The sequence below is a fragment of the Gavia stellata genome, chromosome 3, assembly GCF_030936135.1.
Source record: "Gavia stellata isolate bGavSte3 chromosome 3, bGavSte3.hap2, whole genome shotgun sequence".
Classification (NCBI taxonomy): domain Eukaryota; kingdom Metazoa; phylum Chordata; class Aves; order Gaviiformes; family Gaviidae; genus Gavia; species Gavia stellata.
Genome location: NC_082596.1, coordinates 24836064 through 24863606, shown reverse-complemented (window position 1 = coordinate 24863606; position 27543 = coordinate 24836064). Strand labels below are relative to the sequence as shown.

The following is a 27543-nucleotide window of genomic DNA, read 5'->3' as shown; positions in this document are numbered from 1 at the left end:
AGAGTCCAAGCTGCAAAACTAGAGAAGGGGCTGACTGACACAGATCAGATGGCAGAATATGCAATATTCTCTTGCCTGTCAATCAAAAGTCACTGCTCTTTAGATGTTGACATCCTTCATAAAGACTGATGCAGTTTCTAAAATATATAATATATACAATATATAATTAACACATTTATCACTAAGATCATATTAATTGTCAAGGTAATGGTGATCACCACTGGACTAGATGACATATAGCAGAATACTTCCCTGGAAAAAGATAGCCCTTTCTCTGCTGTGGAAGGCTAGAGCTGTTCCTCAAATATCCATGCCCTTAAGTCCTTTACACAGTTTGCCCAACAAACTGGCACAGTCCTACATTTGGAAAGAGATGAAAGGAATGCCATGCTTTCTTTATTTCTCAAATTCCTACATATGAAATGCCTGCTATGTCTACAATTAGTAATATCAAACTTCTGTCCACCAGCTATTCCTAATTGCGCTACTATTAGGTTCTCATTGCCAGCAATTTACAAATTAGGATGAATTAAGAGCTTCTTCACAAGAACAAAAATAACACAAAACAAAAAGCAAGGGATAAAGGTGTACAGAAAATAGCCAAATGATTATTTATCACAAAGCAAGAAAAAAATATATTAGTCAGGGACAGCTTGCTACTTATGATCTGTAGGGAGATAATATAGCATGCAGAAATACAAACACCCCAACAGTTCCCAACTAGCTTACAGAATTTTACCAAAGTCTGTCAAGTAAGCCATTCCTTTTAAGGCTAGTGCCTTTATTTTATATGGAATGCAAGTAACTGTTCATTTTCAAAAATTAGCATTACTCACTCTGCCTGTGCTCCATATTGACCGAAAGCTGTAGAACTACACCCATACAGATGTGTGCCAATGACCTTCTGAAAACCCTACTCAGCCCTGAAAAAGGACAACTAAGATGTCAGGGTACTCTTACGCTAGAAGGTGCCAATAACTATTATCACCTGTTCCTTTAAACAATAGACAATTACAGAAATGATCAAGAATGGATGCCAAACAGATGCTATGGGCTTTTTCTTACACTGTTGTTCTTTTCTTGCTGCTGGGTGATACAGAGAATGAACGCTCACTGAACTTTTGGGTTCTTTTTAAATTACCTGCATCACTTGACAATTGCTAGATTATTTCCTCATAGGAAAATATAATCAGACTGAATATATGGCTCTTTAATTTCAGCCACAAATACTGTATTTTTTTAGATACCTACCAGCAATGTTAATTAGTTTGCTGTCTATGCAAAGGTTTCCTGTTAGTTCCTAAGTGTAGATAACCCACGTAATATATCATGTAAGATAACCCATGTAATATATCATGTTACTATGGCACTATAAAGTTGTACAATGGAACTACCGAAATCTTAACATAGCTGGCCCTGAATATATTTTAAAAAGACAAGCCACATTTTAGTAAGCACAACTACCACTATGTGAAGATAATGCAACGTCAGCCCACAACTTTCAAAGTAGTTGCAGCTTGTTAATATCTTCTAGTCTCTAAAAAACATATTCCTTTACATAACGTTTACCAGTAAATAATACTATCTTCTACGACCATGCTGAATTTTTAAAAGATTTCTTTATGTTCTTTAATAACAGCATGGCCTTCAGTTACTTCTGAGAATTAAGGTAGAAGAGTTGAGGCTCTTTAGAACTTTAGAGTTCCTGAAGTCAACAATATATTTTGCACAGTTATACCCAGCTCTCTTTCATATCATGTCTGCTGTTTATTTTTCAGTCAGGATGAACAGAAAGGTACTCTCCAATTAGTCAAGTAACTGAATACAAACTGAGAAACAAAAGTGAAAAACTGAAGACTAAGGAAAAAAAATTGCAAATGGGATATTTATTGAACTTCTGTAAAAGCATCACAAAGGAAACACTAAGAACTCTTTTGCTTGACTTTTTTTTAAGCAGACCAGACAAACTTCAGTTTTAAAGCTAGAAAAAATAATCAATTATTAAACACCTACTATAAATAAAGAGGTGGTATAGACTAGGCAGTCCAAAACACTTCTCTTATTTACTACTTTAAAATTTTGCAGAATTCATATACTATCACAAATGACACCATAAGCTGCAAGTATCAACTGGCAACAAGCTGGCAGACATTTCAGTACCAAAGAAAATACAATCCAGTAAAAAAAAAAATTGAGATATATTTTCATTTATCTGCTTCATAAACTACATGGACTACTGAGTAAGTTATCAGCTAGCACAGTTGTTTATCTTCATTGCTTTAGATCAACATAATAGGAACACATAAGTGCCTGAACAAGTGCTATCAGAGAAACAGTAAGAGTGAATCTTTTGCAGGTACCAGAACCCCCAAGAACACTTCCGAGATTTTGATCAGTATTTATTCTAGAATAAAAGCAAAAAACACACACACAGTTCATCCTATGTGATACAATTTCTCAAGGATATGCAAAGAAATTATTCATGTAACTGAAATGCTGTTTAATTACACGTCGATGCTTTAGTATAAGAACTAAGCAAATTAACTTGACACTTTCTTAGAAACTGCAAAACTGAAGATGAATACTCTAATTTGTCTGCAACAACGGGTTGCGTTTTTCCCCTCTTTCTCTACTTTTCCAACCCTATACAGAAATTAAGCAACAGCAATTCCTTCCAGTTTCAGTTTTGAAAGTGTTGGTACACATCCATACCTCCCTCCAAGAAAAACCACCACCAAAAGCCCACAAGAAACAAAAAACCCACTCACAATCACTCTAAGCCAACAGAATGACTCAACAGAAAGAAAAAAATGATTAGTCAGCAAGATTATCTGCACTGGAGTTGCTCATAACAAGTTTTAATTATTTAACAAACAGAACCACTTCCCTATTCCAGCTTCCATCCAGTCTCATAAAACCTGGGCGTGGAGCCCAAGGGCACAGTTACACATACATTTATTTAAACAGCAGTGCCAAGCTCCCATCCCTCCTTTCACTGCAATCTACAATAATTCCCACTGTGTGTCAGGCCTTCCACTGAACAACTGTAACTGCCCCTAGTTAAAAATAAACCTGTCTGCCAAATTATTTTTCCAACAAATCAGGTCCCCGATTCAATTCATGGCATAGCCAACAAGGATGTAGCAGAGTGGGAGCTGCTCACATTGGCATTGCTCTCCAAATAACTGCATGTGTTGCAATACCCAAAGAATCCCAGTGACTTTCATAAACCTTTCCCTATGCGAGTAGAGGATGAAATTGATGGTGGCATTAGCTCCACAGCAAGCAGTTACTGCCTCTGCTGCACATTACACATTCCTTGCCTGCTATTTATCTCTGAGATATTTCAGTGTTTCTATTCAGTGGCACACTGCTCAAAACCTTTATTTGTGCTACTTCTTTATGCTGACTGCTGTGCTGCTTCAAAGGATTGTGTGACAGGAGAACCAAAAACCCTGTTATACACAGCTCAAACAAGACTGCTTTCCTGGCATTGCGCCAAGGGACTGAAACCACCTACCTGATCTGGCGTCAAGAAAGAAGGGACTTTCAATCAACTGTAAGATAAACTAAAGTATGGTCAGAAAGATATATGGAGAAGGAGACAACCCTCATTATATGAGCTAATAATTTTGTGGTGAAGTACTCTAAAACTGAAGACTCACACTACAGGCAATTTAAGCTCTGGCTATTAACAAATACTGTATCATGAATGGTTTATGACATGCTGAGTGTAACGCTTTCTGCCAGAGCTTTGCCAAATCCACCCCACTTCAGACACAACACAATGTCCTCAATCTCCAAAGACTTCCATGCAGTTCATCCTGAACATGCATCAAAAGATGATCCCAAGCACTGACAAATGTATAGCAAAATAGGCATATAACTTACTGCCCGCTTTCATCCAGAAGCGAGTAATATGGGAAATTGTGCTTAGAAGGCTCTGCAGAGAAGGTCTCTCTTCAATATGTTGTGTTCCTAAGGAGGTAAATCCCTAGCTTTAGTTCTTGAAAAATTAATGGTTAAACCACATGGAGATCTTTGGATCACCTCTAGATGGAGAAGTGCTTTTGCAGCTGTGTGGCAAAATCCAGCTCTCAAAAGGAGAGGGTAACAGAACACCCCCATACCAAAAGGTTGACAAAGAAGCTAAGGACTGAGAATCCAGCAAAGCAGAAGAGAGTGAGTTCTAGAGTACTGCAGCCTGATACACCATCTGGGGACCATCAGTAAAGGAAAGCTCTAGCAAGGCTATGTGTTACAAAAGTAAGAAGTATTTAAGTAACATCAAAATACATCCAGTGGTCAAAAAAGCCCGTAGAAGTGAATGTCACCTATAAGAAGTAAGCAGACAGCACGAGTCATGTTTATCAGGAACAGAAGTAACAGGGAAGCACAGAGAAAAGGAAGGACAGGCTTACTCTGCCATAAGTGTTCTGAGACACATCAATCCCAACTCCAGATGTCCTATATCCATCCACTTGTGCTTCATAAAATGTGTGTGTATATACATACACACATACATATAATCATCATCTATATAATGTGATGCAGTCACTGAAGTCATTCCTGCTTATATTATTGCTAAACATGGCCAAGTGTATGCATAACAATACACAGACAGAATGTTTAGCTTTAATATCTTATAATACTTAGAAGGACACAATGAATTTCCAGCCTTACTCAACAAGCCAAGAAAGTACACTCACCTTCCGTACACAAAATTACCTTTCCAGAAAATAATGTACTGCCATATTGAACATTACCACGCTACCATAACAAAAAAAAAATTGGGGGGGGGGGGAATCTTTAAAAATTATTCATTTCTTGATTTTTGTGCAATTTAAACTTTTTTGCAGAACATACACCACCTATGCATACCACTGAAAACACTTACAGAAATACGAAAATCTCCAAAAACATCATAGAATCATAGATTAGAACCATAAAATCGTTTAAGTTGGAAAAGACCTTTAAGATCATCAAGTCCCACTGTAAACCTAACACTACTAAATCCACCACTAAACCATGTCCCTAAGCGCCTCATCCACACGTCTTTTAAATACCTCCAGTGATGGCGACTCAACCACCTCCCTGGGCAGCCTGTTCCAATGTCTGACAACCCTTTCAGCAAAGAAGTTTTTCCTAACATCCAACCTCAAACTCCCCTGGCACAACTTGAGGCCATTTCCTCTTGTCCTTTCACTTCTGAGAAGAGACCAACACTCACGTCTCTGCAACCCCCTTTCAGGCAATTGTAGGGAGCAATAAGGTCTCCCCTCAGCCTCCTCTTCTCCAGACTGAACAACCCCAGCTCCCTCAGCTGCTCCTCATAAGACTTGTGCTCCAGACCCCTCACCAGCTTCGTTGCCCTTCTCTGGACACGCTCCAGCACCTCAATGTCCTTCTTCTAGTGAGGGGCCCAAAACTGAACACAGGATTCGAGGTGCGGCCTCACCAGCACCGAGTACAGGGGCACGATCACTTCCCTACTCCTGCTGGCCACGCTGCTTCTGATACAGGCCAGGATGCCATTGGCCTTCTTGGCCACCTGGGCACACTGCTGGCTCCTATTCAGCCGGCAGTCAATCAACACCCCCAGGTCCTTTTCCACTGGGCAGCTTTGCAGCCACTTGTCCCCAAGCCTGTAGTGTTGCATGTCGTTGTTGTGGCCAAAGCCTAGGACTTGGCACTTGGCCTTGTTGAACCACATACAGTTGGCCTCAGCCCATCGATCCAGCCTGTCCAGACCCCTCTGCAGAGCCTTCCTACCCTCAAGCAGACCAACACACCCGCCCAACTTGGTGCCGTCTGCAAACTTACTGAGGGTGCACTCGATCCCCTCATCCAGATCACTGATAAAGATATTAAACAAGACCCGCCTCAATACTGAGCCCTTGAGAACACCACTTGTGACCAGCCGTCGACTGGATTAACTCCATTCACCACAACCCTTTGGGCCCGGGATCCAGCCAGTTTTTTTACCCAGTTAAGAGCACACCCATCCAAGCCATGACCAGTCAGTTTCTCCAGGAGAATGCTGTGGGAAACAGTGTCAAAGGCTTTACTAAAAGTCTAGGTGTCTAGGTAGACTATATCCACAGCCTTTCCCTCATCCATCCCAAAGTGGGTCACCTTGTCATAGAAGGAGATCAGGTTAGTCAGGCAGCACCTGCCTTTCATAAACCTATAAACATACAGAGACTAGTTGGCACATAAACTAACGTAAGCCTGATGCAATTTGGGGGAATAGATGAGGCAGATGCACTTTTTGAGACTACCAGTTGTTGGAAGCAACAAGGGACCAAAGTATACAAAACCAGACCCAAAGCTCCTCCAATTATTCATTTATTCACAAAATCTTACAAAATCACAAATAAACTCTTAAAATAGTTCCTAATTATGTCCTTACTTCTTCTTTACCATAAATCACAGGCTCTCCTCATACAGACGGTCAAAAGTTGCTATGTAGGTAGTGTAGCACCTATGTCCCTGCAAGTGACTTTCAACTCACAGTGGAAACGGCTAAGTACAGAATCAGCCTATAATACACCTTGTCATAACATACAACTTGCCATCTACTTAATATCCAGTACTCTCTAGTTCTAACAGTAGTTTGATGTTGACATACAAGTAATGCCATTGATAACTACCACACAATACAATTAAAAGAAACAAAACTATTTAATACTAGGAGTCTGTTACTGTCAGTGTTGCTATCCTGGTCTGGATGTATGGTTCTTATACTGTACTATTCCTGATCAAGCCCTATGGGTATTATGTTTCCTGTTAAAACAGTTGATTTATTTTATTCTGAGCTTTTAAACATACAGCACCATTCTTCCATCAGCATAGAACATGCTCTGTACCTTGCACCTTAGTATAATTTCACAGTCATTATCTTTCTACTTCATTTCTGATTTCCAGTTGTGTGAAGATCCTCATTTAAAATCCTGTGGAACATTCATCTGCTTGGTATCTTTGGCTTGTTGTAATTCTGTATGCTATGTCCCTTTGATGGGTTGGTGCTACCCTCTAAATATGAATCAGCCATGAAGCAGCTTCAAATCCTTCATCACCAAAACCACATGCAAGTTATATATTAAAATGAATGTGAATGATAAAGGTGAACAACTCTACAGCCTACATAAAAACATTAACCATGAAGCCAATCTTTAAAATGGAAATTTGGAGCAAAGCAGACTGCAGCAAATTCAGGTGTTCCACATCTATTAGGAGACCAACTAATCCACTTATTTACCTCTATGGATTCCATGTACAAGGGAGACTTAAGGATGCATTTATACAGTCTATCACAGACTACCTAATTCATGCAGTTGTGCAGACAACTAATCTACAGGTTCTCTGCTCACAGTCAATTATTCTCCTTCCTGAGGGCCCCTCTGAAGGGGTCTGGGTCAACTGAATTGCTTTAACTGCCCAAGTCCATTCCCAGCTGCTCTTCTTAGACAAAGTAATACACGCACATTAAGCCCAATGCTTCCAGGAAGTATCAGATCACTGCATCTAAACAGTCTGATTAGGTCAAGCACACTGGGTAAGTCTACTCTCATGGCAAATAAAGGCCTTCCAGCAGGCCTGCTAACAGCAGCAAAGCGTTAGTGTTTTTATAAACACAGGATCCTCAGAAGAATGAGGACTGCTGGGGAGAAACAGGATCTACCTGACAAAGGAGGTCAAGAGTATCTCTGCTTGCTAACATTGCGAGAAGACCTTTAAACTAGGTTAACCAGGGAATAGAAACCAAAGCCTTCAGGTAAGTGGAGGAACAGAAGATGGGAAAGCATATATCAGACAGGGTTCCAGGAGAGGTTTTCTCACTCCCTTTGAGAGAAAGTAGGGCAGACAGGTACATCTGAAACCCTGTGCACAAAAATATACAGCCTGTGATGCAAACAGGAAGAACTGCCAGCCTGTGCACAGCTGCAGAGCTATGATGTCGCTGGAATGAGAGACACAACAGATACCTCACACAACTAGCATACTGTGAGAGATGGATGCAGGCTTCTCACAAGCAACAAGCAAGAAGGATGGGCAGGGTTGAGCTCTACACAAACATGCAGCTCTGCTATGGAACACTTAAACTTGTTGAGAGTTCATAGGTCAAAATCAGAAGGGTAGCCCAAAAGATGGATGCCATCACAGCATCTGTTACAAGCCACCCAATCAAAAAGGTGAAGAAGGTAAGTCATCCTCAGCACTGGAAGAAGCCTCTGATCACAGGGCATTGATAGAGGGAGAGGGGAGGCGGGGGTGCTCAACCACCTCAATACCTGTTCGGAGGGCAACATGGCAGGGTACAAAAAAAATCCAGGAGTGAGCAGCAACACATTTTATCGCAGGTGCTGTACAGGCCCACTACAGGAGATGTTCCACTAGACCAGCTACTTATGAGTAGAGTAAGAACTCATCAGGGATGGCAGAGGCAGCCTTGGCAGCAGCTATGAGATGCTGGAGGTTAAGTTATGGAGGGAAGGGACAAAAGCATGTAGCAGAACCAGATTTCCAGATAGCAAACCTCAGCTTGTTAAAGGAACTAGTAGGTGGGATCCCAGGGCATGCTGCCCTAAAGGGCAATCGGACCTTGAAGAGCTGGTTAAGCATCAAGGGCAACCTCCTCAAAGTATGAAAAGTCCCTCCTGACATGCAAGATAATGAGCAAGCACAGCAGGAGGCCATTTTGAATGAACTAGGAACTCCTGACTGAGCTAAAGTGCAAAAACCAAAGCATATATGAGACAGAAGCAGGAACACATCACTGAAGACAAATAAAGAAGCATTGCCTGGATACTAAGGAGCAGAATCAGGAAGGCCAAGGCTAGGGTGGGTTTGAAACTGGACAGCAATACAGATAATTGCAAGATGAGCTTGTATTGGTCTATATGCAGAAAAAAAAGAAAGAAAAGAAAAAAACCCCAAGAAAAATGTTGGCCTGCTGCTAAAAGGGGTGGTCAATCTACTGACAAATAATGTAGAAATCTTCTTTGCATCAGTCGTTAGTAGGGTTTCTCTGGCTCTCATTTGTCTCTGCCTAGTAGCAAAAGTGGAATGAGTTAGGAATTACTCTAGTAAATTGGACAAATACAAGTCCGTGGGAGCAGATAAGATGCATCCAAAGGTGCCAAGGAGCTTGCTAGTGCCAACTCAAGACTACTTCTTATCAGCTTTAAAAAGTTACAGCAATCAGGGGATGTCCCTTATGATACCATCTTCAAAAAGGCCAAGAAGAATGATTTGAGGAATTACAGGCTGGCCAGTTTATCCTCAGTCCCTAGGATATTATGGACCAAATCCTCACAGAAGCTAATTTCTAGACACACAAAGGGTAAAAAGGCAATTGGAAGCAGCCAGCACAAGTTTACCAGAAGGAAATCATGCCAAGTTACCCCAGCCAATTTCCTATGAGAATGAAGAGCGAGCTGAGGATGTCATTTAGCTTGACTTTACAAAGGCTTTTGACAGCCTCCAATAGTATCTTTTTAGCCAATCTAGGGAATCATGGAGAAGATGTGGAAGAACAGCTGGCTGGACTGCTGGGCCCAATGGTGGTTCAAAATGTAACCAACAGCCAGCTATAAGTGATATTCCTCAGAGGCTGATACTAGGGTGAATACTCCAACATCTTCATCAATCAAGTGAGACAGAACGCACCCCCATCATGTTTGTGGATGACATGAAACAGGGGGTAAGCTGTCAATACACTAAAAGGCAGGGCTGCCACTCAGAGGGACCTCAACAAGCTGAAGCAATTAGGTTGACAACAAAGGCAAGGTCCCACACTTAGGACAGAAGAACCTCACACCATGAACAGCTGAGGATCAATGGGGCAGGTAGCATTGCTGCAGGAAAGGTTCTGGGGTGACTCCAGCAGACAAGCTGAACATGAGTCAGCAATATACCCTCACAACAGGGAAAGCTCATCATATATTGGTCTTTATTAGGAAAGCAGAGTCAGCAAGTCAGGTCAAGTAAATATTCCCCTTTATTTAGCACTTGCAAAGCCAAATCTGGAACGCTGTGCCCAGTTTCAGGCTACTATAAAAAAATTATGACAAACTGGAGAGTCCAGCAGTGGGGGTTAGAGCACACAATGTACCAAGTTGACAGAGCAAGGTTTCTCTTGTCTGAAGACGAGTGGATATTTCAATGCAATTTTCAACAATCTAAATGGGTGATTACACTGTTCACCTTATTCTTCACCGCCTCTAAAACAACATCCAATTTCAACAGAGTAACCATTCTTTTACCTGCAGTTTTCCGACATTTCCTCCGCTTCCTCACCACAATAATATACAGCAATAAGTCCATCCCAAATTTAAACACAGATTCTTTTATTGTAAAATAAAATGTATATGGAAGAAGGATATGTTGTTCTGACCTTAATGAAACTTGGCCTAACTCCTTCGATTGAGACAAATTTTATTACCCTGATTACAATTTTTTTATATGCAGACAGATTGACTCAAACTGGAAAGACTTTAACAATTCAGCTGATATTTTGGGATCTCCAAGGCAAACAATGATGGGGTTCTTTGAGGGGAAAGAGCATTTGGGGGTGGCAATAAGGTTAAACTTCCACCCTTTAGTATAACAGGACTAAGACTTTGTGTTTTGCGATGCGAGGTGTATGTGGGGTACCAACAGAGGACTGCCCTGATCAAACATTCATTTAAACAGCTACCTCCGATTGGAACACATTAGTATAAATTTTATTACAGTCTGTGTTTACATGGTCATTTTATTGTTTCAGCTACTTAAAAACTGGCATTACCAAAAATTATATAGAAGAGGGGGAAAAAAAAAAAAAGCTGTAGCTTACGTTATGTAATTCTAACAATCTTTTCTTCGAAAAATCTTTAGCGGCCTAAATTGGAAAATCAGTAACTGACTTCGAACCACGAATGCAACTTCTGCCATTCTCCTAAAATCTCCCCAAATTTGCCTTCTGAAACTTGGGGGAGGGAAACGAGATCTGTTGAATATGCAACTAGACAGTCTGTACAGTTCAGAAAAAACATGAAAATTCTATCCCCCTACAAGCACCATATTATAGCCTCTGTCAGCTTTTAGCAGTGACCTGACTACAGAAAGAGATCAGTAGCAAATATGAACATTGTGAAACCCAGCAAATACAGCTATTAGAACTGAAGTAGTACTTTGTAAGGTTTCTTCCAAGAAGCACATTTTAAAGACAGAAAGTCAGCGAATTATATGATGCTAAGCATTTTAACGTTACATGGCTACCAACAGTTTTAAGACTGCCACAAAATTATCTCAAACATTTTATGCACCTACCTTGGTTAATCTAGGTGGGAAACTACAGAAATCATCCAGGAAGCTAATTCTCCTTAGAACTGACCTGTAGATGTTCATAGCAATACCTGACTAGTTAATAACAGTATTTATTTTAAGGGAAATATGAAGGTCAGATAAAGTTTGGGGAAAGATAATTCTGTCTTCAGAGCAACTCTTTTAGAATTTTGCAAATAAACACCAGACCTCAGATTATATACATATACAGTGATTCCTCACTGAGTGAGCATGATCCACTAACACTGAGTCCTGTAGGAAAAGGGGGAAGAAAGGACAATTAGTGTTTCACACTGTACATGTACCAGAGGATGCTGCATGGCCAATCTTAGTTCTGAAACTTCCCAACTTCTGAATGCTTTTTCAGCAGCCTTATTTGCATGTAATATATACATAGTTATTTTGGAAACGGATGAATAACAGTGTAGCCCTAACTTGCTCTTCTTTCATGACAATTAACCAACATAACATGCATCTTACTTCTGGCACACAAACAACAAATACCTTTTTTCCTGAGATGAAAATTAATTTTCTCCTATGAGCTAATTTCCAAGCTGATGGATACAGTTTTACTGCAAGGTTGCAAGAAAGGTCTATCATTCTGAGATTTGGACACCACAACCCATTTTTGAAGGAACCTACAATGCTAATTTAAAGAACTAAGGGAAAAAAAAAAAAAGTATAGCCTTACAAACCAAGGCAGTCTAGACACAGAATAAGGCAACCAGGACATTTGGGATCAACTTCTTTCTTCCTCTTCCTCAGTCTGGCTGTATGGAAAAGTCCTTGAAGAGCCTTGGCCTAAAGATCAGTCTCTGAACTGCAACACAGCTGACTAGCCCATTGATTCAATTCACCTCCCAGACAGCTTACCAACAGAACGTGGTCAGCAGCATATCCAGGATGGACTTGTCCATTGCCATAACTTCTGGCCACCAAGATCAGTTAAACAAGTTAGCCAGTGCAGAAGGAATTTCAGTCTTCGTGTATGGACTGGCTGGCTACTAATTAATCCACGTGGGTTCAACTGAAGAAGTTATACTGTAATAGATGCCACTTAAACAGAGTTATTAGGTCTTAGATAACCAATTTACAGCTGCAAATCACATGTGCTTTAGTGCGGCAAAGGCCCACAAATTAAAACTATTTTAACTGTGAAATTACTGAGAAACATGACTGCTTAAAACTGCAAAGTAACATTCTTATGAGCAAAGTGTCTTTAGCCCAGAGAGGTAACAAAGGTCTGCCCTGGACCTCCATGGTAGCACATAGAGAAAGAAAATCGGGAGGACATTCAAACACAGCATCTAGAGATACAGATACACTATTCATTTGAATTACTGGAGCCTAAACACATGAAGAAAGTAATTAGCTAAGAAAACACAGCAGACAATAATCAATAAGAATACATGAGGCAATGTATATGTAACTGATAAATTAATTGGTATGTAAAAGGAAGTCACAGTTTAGATACAAGATGCAGGACCTCTAGACCCAACAGCACACCACCTGTATGGTAGTATATTGCTACACTTGTCACTTACTGTCCCATAAACCCTCTGCCTCATAAACCCACTGCAAAGCCACCACGTGGTATGCTACAGCCAACTGAATTTGGTCTCCAAAAGAGACAGGATTAGAATGACTCAGTTAATCATGATCAGTGGATGAGAAAGTGCACCCTAAACTATCAGTAGAAAGGCAGGGTTGCTGGTGTGTCAATACTCCCCAACATGTTAATAGCAGCCAGCAGGACTTAAAGTATTGCTTCACATTGTAATTATCTCGTTCTATTGCAAGCTGCCACTGAAAAAGTCAGTCTCATTCCTTCTTTTCCTTCCCTTTCCCCACTACTCATTCCTAACGTCTCTCTTGCATCAGATCAAGCCACTGGGCTGCCATAATAAGTCCTGAGTTAGCTCATGAGGGGGTGGGGAGGATAGGCTAGAGAGGAAAAAGTTCCCCCACCAGATCATCAAGCTTATCCAAGATCACCCTGCAGCCACACAACCACTGCATTTGAGGCATGGAAAAGGCAGGAACACATCAGCCAGGTTGAAGGATAACAGTGGAACTGCCCTTTTTGGCAGCAACCCACAGTCTGACTATGTGAGATACATGTACCTCCAAAATCAGTCTCTGAGAAAAGCAGACAAAAATAAATATACAGCCTTGTTGCCTTGGACTGATGAACACCACACCTCAGACAAGCTAACAGCATCATAAGCTTGCTCCAGTGCTGCTGATCTACCTCGCACACTAGAAAACTCTGGGACAGAATTCCAGAGGTTGATTTAACTTCAAAGTAGTGGCTTGGGCCTTTTGGACAAGAACCTGCTCCTGTCAAGCTGAAAACCTCTCTATATGAGCAGGCTCTCAACTGTCACCAGCAGTTTCCTTAACTTTGAATTCTGCTTCCCTCATTTTTGGTCCATTAGAGCAAAGCCCAGCATTGTTCACTTTCTAGACAAACAACAAAACTTTTGAAGAAGTAGGGGAAACACAGATACAGAAAAAGAAGAGTGGTAAATTCTTAGTTTTAGAGATAAGCAACAAGGGCAAATGCATAGTAATGTTTCCTCCCCAAATATGAGGGGACATACACCTTTTCCTATGACTTATTTTGATATGATGATCCCAATGACCATTACATTAACATAAGGGTTCTTACTTCAGCTCTCTCTTCCTCAGTTTCTTTGCCTTACATGTGGAGAAGCAGGAAAAAAAAAAAAAAACCAAACCTTTTCCTTGGCCCAGCCACAGTATTCATTTGACAACTTAGGAAAATTACAGAACACATAACCCTGTGTGTCTGGGCCTATTCAGTAAACATTCTGACAAAGTAAGAATCAATTGCCTCCCCACTTCCAAGTGAAAACATTTCTTTTTTTCTTGTGAAAAGTACAGTGAAACCACTTCTTGTTTCCATTAAAAAAAAATTAAGGTCACCAACAGAATGCTGAAGTACTTGAAGCAGCCTCATTCCAGTAACACAGTCACAAGCTTTCTATCACACAGTAGTCTCAGTGATAGGTCACTGTTCCACAAAATACAAGAAAATTCAAACAAGTCCAAAGCCTCTGCCTAAATCTTCCAAAACTTGCAAGACGAGGGCACAGCAAGTGAGAAATGGAGGATTTTGCTTTGCTTTTTTGTTACACGCACAAGAACACCCTCTATCCTAGGCCAGAATAAAAGTTCTATCCAGCCTGGTAGGTTGTCTTCATCAGTGGTCTACAGTAGGTACCCAGGGAAGAATGTAAGCACATGTCAAGTAACCAGTGATAATTGTCTGCTTCACCTTCCCAGAGATGTGAAGCAGATGGATTTCCTGCTCCAGCCACTAGATATTTGTACTGAGTGGAAGCAAGACAATTTATGCCTGTTTTCAAACCATGCATGTACTAAGTGGCCTGCTGACAGACTGGGAGGTGGAAGGGGTAGGGGGAAGAAGCCACACACAATTTTGCCTTGTACAAAGCAGTAATTTTCAAGAAACTTACAAGATCTTCATATTTCAAAATGCATTTGCTTCTACTGATGATCACTCCACAGAGTAACAGACAAACAGATAGTCAGAGCAACTGCAAGAGCTTGTTTCCTGAGGAACCAAGGCACAGATGTGCCCCTTGGCATCAGCCAAGATCTTGCCTCGTAACTCTGACTTTTATTCTGGCCTCTAGTCTTAATTCACAGTTTAATTTTAATAAGTGTTATACAGTTTTTGAAAAAACTCACCGTTTTATTACGAAGTCTAATTATGTCCGAAACAGAGCCAGCTCCACAATATTCCATAACAATCCATAGATCTGTGTTCTTAAAATAGCTGCCATAGTACTTGACAACATAGGGACTAGATGGAAAAAAAAGTTAGATCAACAGATGAATTCTTAGTAGGGGGGGAAAAAAAATCATCATCACAAGTTTTGTTAAAAATTACAGTTTGACACACACTAACACAGCCAAAGAGCAAGTGTAATCAAATACATTTTAAAACTGTAATTAGCTTAACCAATGCCTTGTTAGAATGAAGTCTGACTGCTTAATTAATAAGATTATAAAGGCACTACTATATATACCACAAGCTTTCAGTGCTCTCCAAATACATAGTTTTCCCAAACATTAGTCTTCTGATACAAAGCTTTGTTTTTCCCTCCTCTAAGGCCTCTCAATTTTCAACTCTCCTCACAAAGTTATTGGATGTTTCCCTTCTTGAGAAGATTGCCTTGTTTTCTTCTCTCCTGAGCAAAAAACCATGGAAAGTCACCCATGTTTTCCTGGTTTTGCAAGCATGAACTTATTCCAAGTACAGATCTACACAATCTAGTGTTGGTTTGAACAAGACTTCTGCATTTGTAAATGCATTTTCATATTGAAGTGTCTCACATGAAGAGATAGTACTGTCATAAACAGAACATATTGCTTTGCTACTCATCAGTTTGTCACTTGACATAATGCTTCCTCAGAGGCACTTGCAAAAGAAAGGCAGAAACAGATGTGGAAAACGTAACAAGGATCTTCCTTCAGAAAATTTATTAGATGGTGTATTTATGAAAATAAAAGGTTGGAGGTTTTTTTGCAGGAACTTAAGCAAAGGAGGTTACAGTTAGACTGCCATCTATCTCCCAGGATAGATGGCAAGGAAGTAAGATACTGAGAACTCAGACAGTGGATTCTGGTCAGAACACCTGCATTGTGGGGTGGAATCAAACACTATTTTGTTTTGGAGCAAGGAACTGTATTTTAGGAACAGCATGTTTGGCAGCAACGTTTTTCATTAGAAAACTGATGTAAGAAAAAGAGAGGACCTACGGTTGCCTCCTGCAACATGATGCTGTCTTTATAAAACATAGGTCAAAACTATCAGCAAACTACTTCATTAAAGAGCGACTGTTAGTACTATAGGAACTTGCCTTTACAGAGGGCAAGGTGGGTCAATTCCCTCTGAACTAGTCAAAATGTCTACCAAACAAGTATGACATACTGATCTTTCCCCTTATAAATTCCTGAAGTGAGGAAGGTTACTATTACTTCTGAAGAAAACCCACTGATTTTCATGACCGTCTCTTGCTAGATTTACACTATGCTAGTATTCCCAGCAAAAGTTGTGTGTATTATTATAAATCAGGACAAGATAATCTTTGCACAGGACTTGATGTTTTGAAATCTCAAAACACTGTTCACATTTTCTTAAAGCCTTGTCCCAGTTAACTACATGAGTCAGCCTTTTCCATATCAACTGCTTGTCTTAGATTCTACATTTTTCCCCTTAGGAGAGCTTCAGCACATACAGTGCAGCTAGTTCTAAAAACAGGCATGGAGAAGAAAGAAAGGGTAAAGTGTTAAGATTTAATCATCTTTTATTTGAGATGCTGCAACAGCTCAGTGCTCTTCTGTAATATCCATGGAATCATCACGTGTGAAAATAAAGTACTAAAAAGTGCATCATTCCACCCATCAGTACTGCACAGCACTATATTTGCACAAAGACACACAACACATATACAAGCACATGGTGCAGAGTTGCAGCCCAACCATTCTTTCCTACCAGAGAAAAGAATGGCTGCATCTTGTCCAGTGAAGAAAGAGTTTATGTTCTAAAATTCTGAACTCTTACTCAAAAAAAAAAAAAAAAAGGTATGCAATAGTACATGTCCAATAGATACTAAAAGCACCATGTTGTTCAAAGAAAAGCAGGAAAGAAAGAACAAGGGCAGAGAAAGAGGAGACACACAGGGACAGAGGACACAGGAAGATGACAGTGAGTAGGCCCACCTAGGACAAGAATGAAAATGGCACAAGAAGCATAGTACAGAAAGGTGAAAAATTCACAAGGGTCTCAATTATCACCACTTTTTTTTTTTGCCAGTATATTTCACAGACATTTGTTTTAAGTTTCTATTTCAATCCTCATCTAGTATTAACAGACATACACACACTATAACCTACACCACTTCTTCCAGTCAGCTCACATGGCTCAAGCCTGTGCAGCAACTAAGGGCTGCTATCCTATCACTGACCCCACAGAAGAAGTCTTTCTGAGAATTCATGAGGTCCTATTTTCCAACTTATTCAATGTCTTCCTTCATGTAAGGTGAAAGAAATGAAGCAGGGGGGATAAAAAGAATTAAGAGCACAGCAACAAGAAGAATCAAAGCAAACATTTTAACTCCTCTTCCAGTGCACAGGAAAAGCTGAGGACCTACTCTGGGGATGAAATCTAATTTCACAGTTAAGCAGACAAACAAGATTGGAGCATCCTTTTTAATCTGTACCCATTACAAAACTCCAATTGGCCAAACAGACAAAAATAGTCTCACAGGGACGAAAGAGATTAAGAGGAGCCCCAAACAAAACTCAAAGGTCCCAAATCCTTTTAGTATCACCTGAAATAAGGTTATCGCACATCTTCATGGAATGTGGGGAAAAAAACATAAATCCTTCATTTTCCTCCCATTCCCCTGCCTACACATTTAACAAGCCCCTAGCGTTCAGAGTAGTCAATGCTACAAGAGAACGGATTACAAAGTCCAGTGGTCACAAATACTCAGATCAGGGCTTGCAGGCAGAGGTTCTAAAGAAGTCTGAAGAACAGATGCATTCTCACGTGCTAGGTACAATGTACTCTGAGGTCTCCTTATCCCTATATTTAAAGACAAATATTTGAAACTTCTGTCCTCCTTCATGACCCCACAGACAAGACGCTGCGGAGCAATACGATCAAGCTCCATGTAACACCTGAGCAAAACATTCAGCAACAACTCTGAATGAATTCAGACTGCATTAAAATTATTATCTTTCAATCTGGGATGAGTACTGCTCATTGCCAAACAAGAACAAATTTTTCATTTAAAGATAGAACTTCAACATTGACACACCATAACACTGACACACCGCAAAGGCAAATACATTTGAGACCACTTGCTGTAATACAATTCACCAAGTTAATGACTAAAGCAAACAATATTTTGAAGAAGGTTTCTCCTAATGAGAGGGCAAAGCTTTCCTGTTTGCATTTCGAGTCACAAACAATAAACTCTTGTACCACTGATCAGAACTTGAATAAAGACTCACCCTAGCAAATCTGACTTCGAAGTTACAGCCAAAACCTTAAAAGATTATCCCCCAAAAATATACAAATAAAAAAATTGATAACTCCACAGAAGGGAGGAAATGCAAAGTATTTTCTGCATCCTTGCAGACACTTGATGTTAAGGCTTCCATTCGTACAATACTAGCAATCATAAGATATATCATCTGTGAACAAGTGTAAGGTAACAGTCCTTCAGAACTATTAGAAGATTGTTCACTTTTTAAAAGGTACGTTCCTGCGTGAAAGAGGTAACCGATAAAATACTATTTTGGAAGTTAACTGCTAGCCGTTAATCTTGTGCTAGAAACATCTTTATCGATCTTCTGAAACAGGTAACTCTGAATTCACATGGCCTAAGACATTTACAGGAAATATCAACCTTCGGGCTTGCCAGTGCAAGTAAAGTAAAGTAAGAATGGAGAATTCTAAGCAGAGGCAAGCACTTATTCTTTCAACAGTTTTGTTATATGCACTATTTGTACTTCCTTCAATCCAAGCTAAGGATAGGAGGAGGTCCACAAAATGGTTCCTTTAAGTAAACTGTCCAACACAGATGCTTTAATTTTCCATATAAAAAAGTTTGCAGCTGCATATATTTCAGCTATATTCACAAGTACAAATACAGTTTCACATAGACTCTTAGAAAGGGAGCAGAGTTGTCACACCTACCTGTCACACTGTTGCATTATAGAGATTTCTTTAATTATTTCTTGAAGATCTGACTCCACGGGAACCTGTTTAATTGCTACAACTTGTCCAGACTCTTTGTGTATTGCTTTAAACACACTACCATAAGACCTAAAAATAAAAGAGGGAAATTTTTTTTAAACAAGATAAACTGCTTCTCATTTCCATTATGCAGAAACTTTAAAAAGTCACAGAAGCCATGTGTTCATGCAGAAGTTCGAGGGTTTTTTCAGGGTGCAAAGCACTCAGTTCTATCGGGACCTCAGGAAAGACATGCCTCTGAAGAATGAACCTTTGTTGAGTTGTAGTGTATCTTACTCCAGTACAGGTGCAACCATCTTTGCTGCCTTAATAAACAATGGACTTCAAAAATGCATAAATATATTTGAGGAAGCATGGAAGTCTACTGATGCATGCATTTGCTTTATTAGTAAAATTTTTCTAGAGGAGCATTCCTTAGGACATTTACAGTCACTCTCTCTGTAACTTAATGTTCTAAGACATTCTTTGTACACTGTTTCCCTCTGATGCCATCCCCTCATAAATAGCTGCACTTACCCTTCACCAAGTTTCTCCAGAACATCAAAGACTTCTTCAGGCTGCTTAGTTAAACTATCTTCACTTAGCTTTTTCAGTTTGCTAAAAGGAAGACAAAAGTTATTTGTTTGTTTGGGGGCGAAAAGACACAGAACTCAAGCAAATTTTCATACAAGTGAACAGACAGAAAAAAGATTATGAAGAAAAACATATTCTAATGAAAACAAAGTGCCTAATTAAAGCGCAGTAATAAAATGTTTATCCATCATCATATAAGATGTAGAAAGATATGACAATTTTTGTTATTATCACTTTCCCACTAATGTTTGCTCAACTCAAAGCAGCGTGGGACCAATTCACTGTCCAAACCACTTCCTTTGCTAAAATAGAAACAGCCAAAGAACACAGTAAAGCTCACCTTTTGTCAAAAAGCAGACAGCATGCAAACACATGTTCATTACTGCCTGGAGTATGCCATGTTGTTATCTAAGAAAGTATAAACCAATCCTTCACCCCCATGAAGTACCCACTTTCTAAACTATACCACTCATAAGCCAGTGAATTACATCAAATTAAAAGCAGAACCCAGAGTCAAGATGACTCTGGAAGCATATGGTAGCACTTCACCTTCACAGGTGGTGGCAGACCACTGAGCTTCCAAGAGTTGAGTACTCCAAGAGTTGTTGGTGCAGTCCCTTTTGCATCTTTGTGAATGTACATAAAGGACAGGTGCAACAAAATCTCTAATTACATAACACCACTGTATTTTTGCCCTCCAGTTCTCTCTCTCACAGTCTCAAATCACTCAGTATTGCCCCGTGATTTCTCCCTGCACCTTCAACCCACTCTTACCACTACTCTTTGTCCTTTACAAGCAGTCCCAGTCTCCAGCATTCCCATCTATCCAGCCCCCGAGACTCCTGGCAGATCTCAGAACACAACTTGGCTGCAAGCTTGCAATGGAGCTGACACTGAACATAGCACAGGAAAATATAACCACACACACATTACAGTGAGGCCGGGTGGCTGCAACATGTAAATCCTTCACCCTAAAAGTTATAGGGAATTTTGCTGCAAGATTGAAATAACAAGTTAACTCTGTATGATAGCCAAGGGTACTATTAAAATAGAAGATGAGCTGAAGAAGAGCTGGTGCTGTAGCGTTAGATATAGACAATGTATTCCATATGCAGGAGGAGGAAAAAGGGAAAAAAAAGAAACTTTGAAGCACAGCAGATCATTGAGAACTTATGAAAAATTGTCATAATGTGACACTTTCCTGGAAATGAATACAAAATAAGGGACGGGAGGAGGGCACAGTCAGAAAAGATTGTCAAATCTAACACTGGAAGAACAGTGTTCAAAAGAAACTCCTTCATATTAAGGGATGCAATTCCGTGATATACAGAACTAATAAAAGTACAGTGAAATGACTGATGAAGGAATTTCTGAGTCAGAAGAGACTTCTTACTGCCAACCATCTAAGTAAAGACAAAAATTTAAGTAATTGTATAAGCACACAGGTGATATGGATTGATGTTAAACAAGCAAAGCAAGGGGGGGAGGAGGGTGCACACATTTATATATCAAAGAACTCTTTCACAGATGTAGCAATTATATGAATACAAAAAGCATCCACAATCAGTACGGAAAGGTGCATGAACTGCTGTAAAGACCATGCAGTTTGCTACATCAAACAGGCAAGAAGCTGGAAAGCATGTGTGTTTAAGAGAGGATAAAAATCTCCACAGCAAAGGAAAGGCACAACTCACTAACACAAAGAAAAACAGCAGAAACCTCAAATGAGAGCAGCTAAACAGAGTCTGCAGAAATGGCCCACAAATCAAACACAGGAACATATAACAACTCTGCTTGCTTTTTCTCCCTCTCCCTTGTTAGGGACTAGAAAGCAGAAAGATGGAACTTAAATCTTGCAGGGAAGCACATATTTCATTACTGAACAAGTGTAAGTTGAGACAGATAGAAAGAAGAGTGGAAAAAAGAAGATTCTGCAAATAGGTATTACAGAAACAAAGAATTAATTTTCCTCCTTTTATTTCAAATTCTTTTTCCCCGCCTCTGATCAGGTTATCCGCAGCCTTAAAGGCAGCGTTCACAGAATAAGTTACTGCAATCACCCTCTGCTTGCCACCAACAAAAAGCATGCACAGTATGCTTACAATACCAGCAGAGCCTCAAAAAATAAAAAGCATGACCATTAGCTGAGTCTCTCACTTGATCGAAGAGCTGCGTACAGAAGACATACTTAACTGAACAGTGGAGGGACTGAATTTTTTAGTAACTGCAAGAAAAGAGAAAACATACAGTAACCTCAACCAAAGATGTCTAAGAAGAGAATACTTCCACCTGCTCATCAAAAGACCAATACCTGCTAAAATGAGAAGGGGGAAAAAAAAACAAAACCACACACCCACACAACTCCAAGCCACAACCCATACCAAAAGGGTTCCAGCAGCACCATTAACACCAAGGCATTGGGAGTGCTTGAGCAGACCGAGGGAAACAATCACAAACAGCCATAAACTGATCAAAACCAATGTCACTGTCAAATAACAGATTATCTGGAGTACTTAAGTGGCAACCTGGAGACCAAAGAAATAAGCATTCTTAGTTTTAAAACTATTTTCACATTATCCAACTCTGACAAACATGTTATGAGACCAAATAATACTTAACACTAAGCTAAATACTAAACCTATTTATAGGAAGAAAGATACATCAGCCTCAGGAATTTCATCACCAAATACACTGCTCAAAGTACTTCACACTCCTTCACAAATATATTGCAAGAGTGCAGGTGCTAGGTCCCGTGTTCAAGGGATAGTATTAATGCCACAGCTCTTTGAGCCATAGAAAGATGCTAATGACTCAGACTGTTTAATGATTTCTATTTCTAGTAGTTTAATAGAATTCCCAGATCTTTAACTACAGAACAGCATGTGATATACCCCGAAAGAGTTGCAATAAAGAAAACATTTATGAAAACTTCATGAGAAGCAAGGAGGACGATGATAACTGTTGTAACTGGCTGTAAAGCACTAAGCAGAAAACAAGGAAAGACTAGAAATATTATCTTAGTATATTGGTTTAAAAACAAGCAAGTAAAACATGGGACAGAGAAACACATCTAAGACTTAAGAATCAGCTTCTTAATCAGGAGTTGTTTGTGTGCGTGTGTGTCCTACTACCCACGCTTTGAAAATGTGCAAGACAAGACATATAGAGCCAAACATTTCAGAAAGATCACTGCTTTTTTTAAAAGCATTGAAGTGTTCTACATGGGAAGTGAATACTATGAGCACCCAGCAAAATATCTATCCTGCTAAGACATGACTAGAAATATGAGTGCGGGGGGGCAGAGGCACAACTGAAGAGACAAAGGGCTCAAGAAAAATCAGAGAGAAAAAAGGTGTCTCATTCCTCTCCCTCACAGGTCCTTTACTTTCATAACACAAGCGTTTAAAACAGAACAAATAAATCACTAAATTCAGGCGTTGTTTTATTCTGGCCACAGGATAAAAGTGCCATATATATACAAACACACACATATAAAAAATATCTATGAGAAAGTCTAAAGGAAATGTGTAGAAGACAAGTATAAAACCTGGGGAAAAAGTCATTCTGCTTTTGTTTGCTCTAGAAAATCATCGGGTAGTGACTATGCGCTATTTCAGTAGTTTTCCAGGAGCGCTGTTCCTGAATGCAGGAGGACTAAACTAAACTACAATTCTGGGACAAGAACTGTCAAAAGGATTTTCTTGTTCCAAGCAGGTTTGTGGTTTTTTGGGTGTTGTTTTTGGTTTTGGGGTTTTTTTTTGTTTTTTTTTTTTATGGTTGGACTTGATGATCTTACAGGTCATTTCCAACCTTAGTGATTCTGTGACTTTCTGCATAACACCTAATCTCTTAAGCACAAAAAATACACCCTAGCAAAGAATTTTACTTTTATCAGTCCAGTTGATCTGAGAAAACATTCATACTTAGTATAACCAGAATCTTACATGTCATTGATTATGTCAACAAAACTCCACATAACCAAATGCAAAAAAAAAAAAAATCTAGAAACAGTGAGAGGCACCCAAGACTACCAATCCTAGCATAAATATCAGAAAAATCTAAATTGGGACTTGAAAGAGCAAGAAATATATTTTTCCCCCCCAACATGAAAAAAACCAAAGTGTGAGTCTAGTGTCCTACAGTCATTACATGCAGACTTTACAAAATAAATTGGTGATGTGCTACAGAGGTAGGCATTAAAAAAAAACCTGAACACTAACACAGAAAAATAAAGCAGGACTAAAGAATATAAGTCCATCAATTACTGTCATGAGTTATGGAAAAGGACAGCTGCTCCATGAAACACAAATATATGTGGTTTATTTTGCAGAAGAACTACCACACTGAAACATTTAAAAAGAATGGCTGGGATCAATTATACTGATATATTAAGAAGAGAAGCTACTAAGAGAAATCACTGCAGTCATCAGAAATAGAGGTGGCATGTGAAAGCCTTGAGATATTTACACTGCTTTACACCATTCACACAAGTAGAAGCAAGTTTCAGACAGTTTACATTGTTGTCTTGTGTACTTACATTTAGTTTTCTACCAATAAAACCCAAGCAAACTTACACTTTTGTCCCATCATTTTCAGGAGGACCTTGGCAACTGTCATCCATACGACCTTACATGCTCATTGACACAAAAAGTAAAGCCAGCGTATTCTTCACAGACAGTTCGTATTTTAAAAACAAGTTTTTCCCTTCCCACAAAAATTAAATTTCAGTGAAAATTAAACTGCCCGAGTTTAAAGAAAGGACTGGAAAACATTAATTAACAAGCACCATGCTTGTTAAGAGGCCTTTTGTTTGGCAGCAGCCTGCAGGAAATGCACAAGGTTAAAAACTATGTATTTGACAGAAATGTGTCTCTAGCTACTTTCCTTTTCACTTGTATGTAATCTCTCTCCTCATACCTCAGTATACTAATATATACAGAAAAATGCAACAATAATAACAAGGGAAAATTACAAGACTCAAAGACAAATTTTGTAATTGACTTTCAAGAGTGAATGTCCTTTTTTAGTGAGGGAAAGAAGTATAAAGCACATCTGAAACACAGTCAGAAATTCAGATGCAAGAAAACACTGTGTCAACTACTGTACAAGTTGTCCAGTATAAAATCAGAACATCTACTCTACATTATTTTTAAAAAGTAAACAAAATTATTCTGAAAAGGACTCCTCCTTAGAAGTCTTTTGTTACTGCTGCAGTACGTTAGTCAAACAAGAAAAGCTAGTGATTTTGACAGCATCCCCATTTAAAAGTCACAGTGGCCTAGCCTGTCACTTGGGCATCATCACTGTTACTTTCTGAAGGGCTGTTTTAAAGATTTACACAACACACAACCATGTTGTGTGTTCCTTTACAGGGAAAGGAGGAATAATAGTGCCCTATACCTGTGAGAGAACACTGGGATTCTAGGACATCCATACAGCTTTGAAGCGTTCATATGAAATTCTTGCTACCTCTAGATGAATGTCTTGTACTACAGATACCATGGCAATAGATCCCTGTCAGTAACCGCTCCTGTGGACAGCGGGCACCAAAGTAAAGCAATCTAGTGCTCACATCTATTTCACCAAGTAAACATGGCGTGTCCATCCCAAGCCACTACTGCATCCAAGGCAGGCATCAGAAAAATAATCTGTACTCCTCCTAGACTTGCAGAAAAAGGGGGTGACCTAGCAGAATAGTTGGGAATGCCAAACAATCAGAAAACAACAGATAAAGGGGATATATATGCACATTTCTGAAAAACTTAGTTCAAATCTTATGAAAACCACAGTCAGTATTTTATGAAAAACTGAGTTTAAATCTTCCCTCCCACTAAAGAAACAAATCCATTAAGTTCTCATCACATTCAAATTTCCAGAAATAAGCTTCAAAAAACATGGAAAGTATAAAAATGTGCCAGAGAGTTTAGAAGTTCTCTCATTAGCTTTCTAATTCTTCTTGACTGAATCTAAGGATTTAAACAGCTCCTCACTTTCAACTAGGCCAGACACACACCTCCAGCTTGGTAATAAAGTTAGAGCAAATCCCACCTCTTCCAAATAAAATCTTGCAGGTTATGCTAACTTCAAGATTTATTTTCAATCCTTTAATATCATCAGATCCCAAGCTTTGCACTGGTGGTGGTAACATTGATTGCTCCTCAGACACTCCCATTTCTTCTCCTAAACCCTTGCTGGTGCCTGTCCTACTTCCTTTATTTGAGACATGCAGCACTGTCAGACTGAAACTACAGTGTAGACCTGTCTCTCCTCCCCCCATTGCCTGCTAAAAACACTCTGCATAACAACTACGAATCAATTCTTGGTCAAAGTTTTCAAGTAGTATATATTGTTACTTGATGTATTATTGAAGGAAAAAACAGTAGAAGTTCAAGACTGCATTATTCTCAAGTCCTGTCATCCTGCAGAAAGATGTTTTAAGGAATTTTAAAGGTTTTAAGTGTAGAATATAAATGTTCTAAAGTAGAATATAAAAATTGATTTATTATCTTCTACCACCAATTTATATTGTGTGGTCCGTAGATTTTTCATTAAATTAACAGGAAGCAAGAGTAAAATACTTGGAGGTCTAAGACAGTAAGTATAGATGTAAATTATGCAACTACATTCTGTATACCACACAGCTACATTCTATGCGTATATAACTACATCCAAGAAAGGACTGTTCCCATTTAAATACACAATTAAATTTAATACAATTAAATACGATTAAAGCAAAATTATTTTGTGCACTAAGACGATAGCATCATGTTTAAAGCAAAAGCTCATGGTTTCACATCATTACACATGTACACAAGAAGAAGTCAAATGATAAATGCTCAAGAAAAACCCCACCACGTAGTAATTAATATGACTAGATGGCCTACATCTAGTCAGAAAATATATAAATACTGTGGGAATACTCTTGATTTTTGCCTCTTCCCACTCCCCGGTGTGCAATTGCAACTATGCAACGCCCACCCCCACAAGCATCCCTCCACCAGCAGGACACAAGGGCACTTTCTAATGTAGAAAGATAATAACTACTTATGTCGGTTTCTTCCACAGACCTGGACTATAAAATGCACAGACCCCCCAAGCCACAAAGGACTCTTCTCGGCGATGGAGTTTCCCTCATTGCACAGTAAAATGTTCCTCTTGTAACTCAACCAGCCCCTAAGGGTTTGCCTCCACCTGGACGTTTATTCAGAACAGTTATTTCGGGAAGCCCTACACAGGAGACCTTCCCCAACGCAACACAACCCCTCCGGCCACCGGGGAGGTCTCAGCCCCCGTCGTTGTCCCGCCGCCCCCTCACAGCGCCCAGGACCGGAGCCTCCCGAGGCCGGCGAGGGGCCGGAGGAGAGCGGGCGGGCCCGCCCGCTCCCCCACCGGCCCCAGGCCTCACCCCGGCCCCGCAGTCGCGCTCGCTTCCGGGAGGGGAAGGGGCCGCTAGGGAGGGTCGTTACCTCTTGGGCGCTGCCTGCTCCATGCCGCTGCTGGCCACCTGGCCCCGCCGTCCGGAGCGGGGCTCCCGGCCGAGCCCCTGGGCACCACCAGGCCGGTAGCCGCTAAACTCCTCACAACTTTCGTGCGAGCTCGCTGGCCCTTTAAACAGGGCGCACGCCCTCCCTCAGCCGCCACCGCTGCCGACCTCTCTCAGGCAACCGCCACTACCGCTACCTACCCGGCTGCCGGCGGAGGCCCGGCCCTTCGCGCCTCTCAGTGGCTACAATCCGCGCCATCGCAAGTGCTGATTGGTCGGCGCGGAAGTCGCTCAGAGCGGCAGGAGGGACGAGGCCCCACCCCACCACGGGAAG

The 27543-nt window shown here is 40.1% G+C and overlaps 1 protein-coding gene across 2 annotated transcripts in view; it reads right to left on the bottom strand.

The window, feature by feature from the left end:
• STK3 (serine/threonine kinase 3) overlaps window positions 1–27215 on the bottom strand; it is a 134979-nt gene extending 107764 nt beyond the window's left edge. For both annotated transcript variants that reach the window (XM_059835970.1, XM_059835971.1), the window contains exons 1-4: window positions 27193–27215; window positions 19670–19750; window positions 19094–19222; window positions 15070–15184 (exon numbers count right to left, since the gene is read on the bottom strand). In XM_059835970.1, the coding sequence (XP_059691953.1) occupies window positions 15070–15184; window positions 19094–19222; window positions 19670–19750; window positions 27193–27215 (348 nt within the window). The remainder of the gene's footprint in view (window positions 1–15069; window positions 15185–19093; window positions 19223–19669; window positions 19751–27192) is intronic.
• Window positions 27216–27543: the final 328 nt, after the last annotated feature.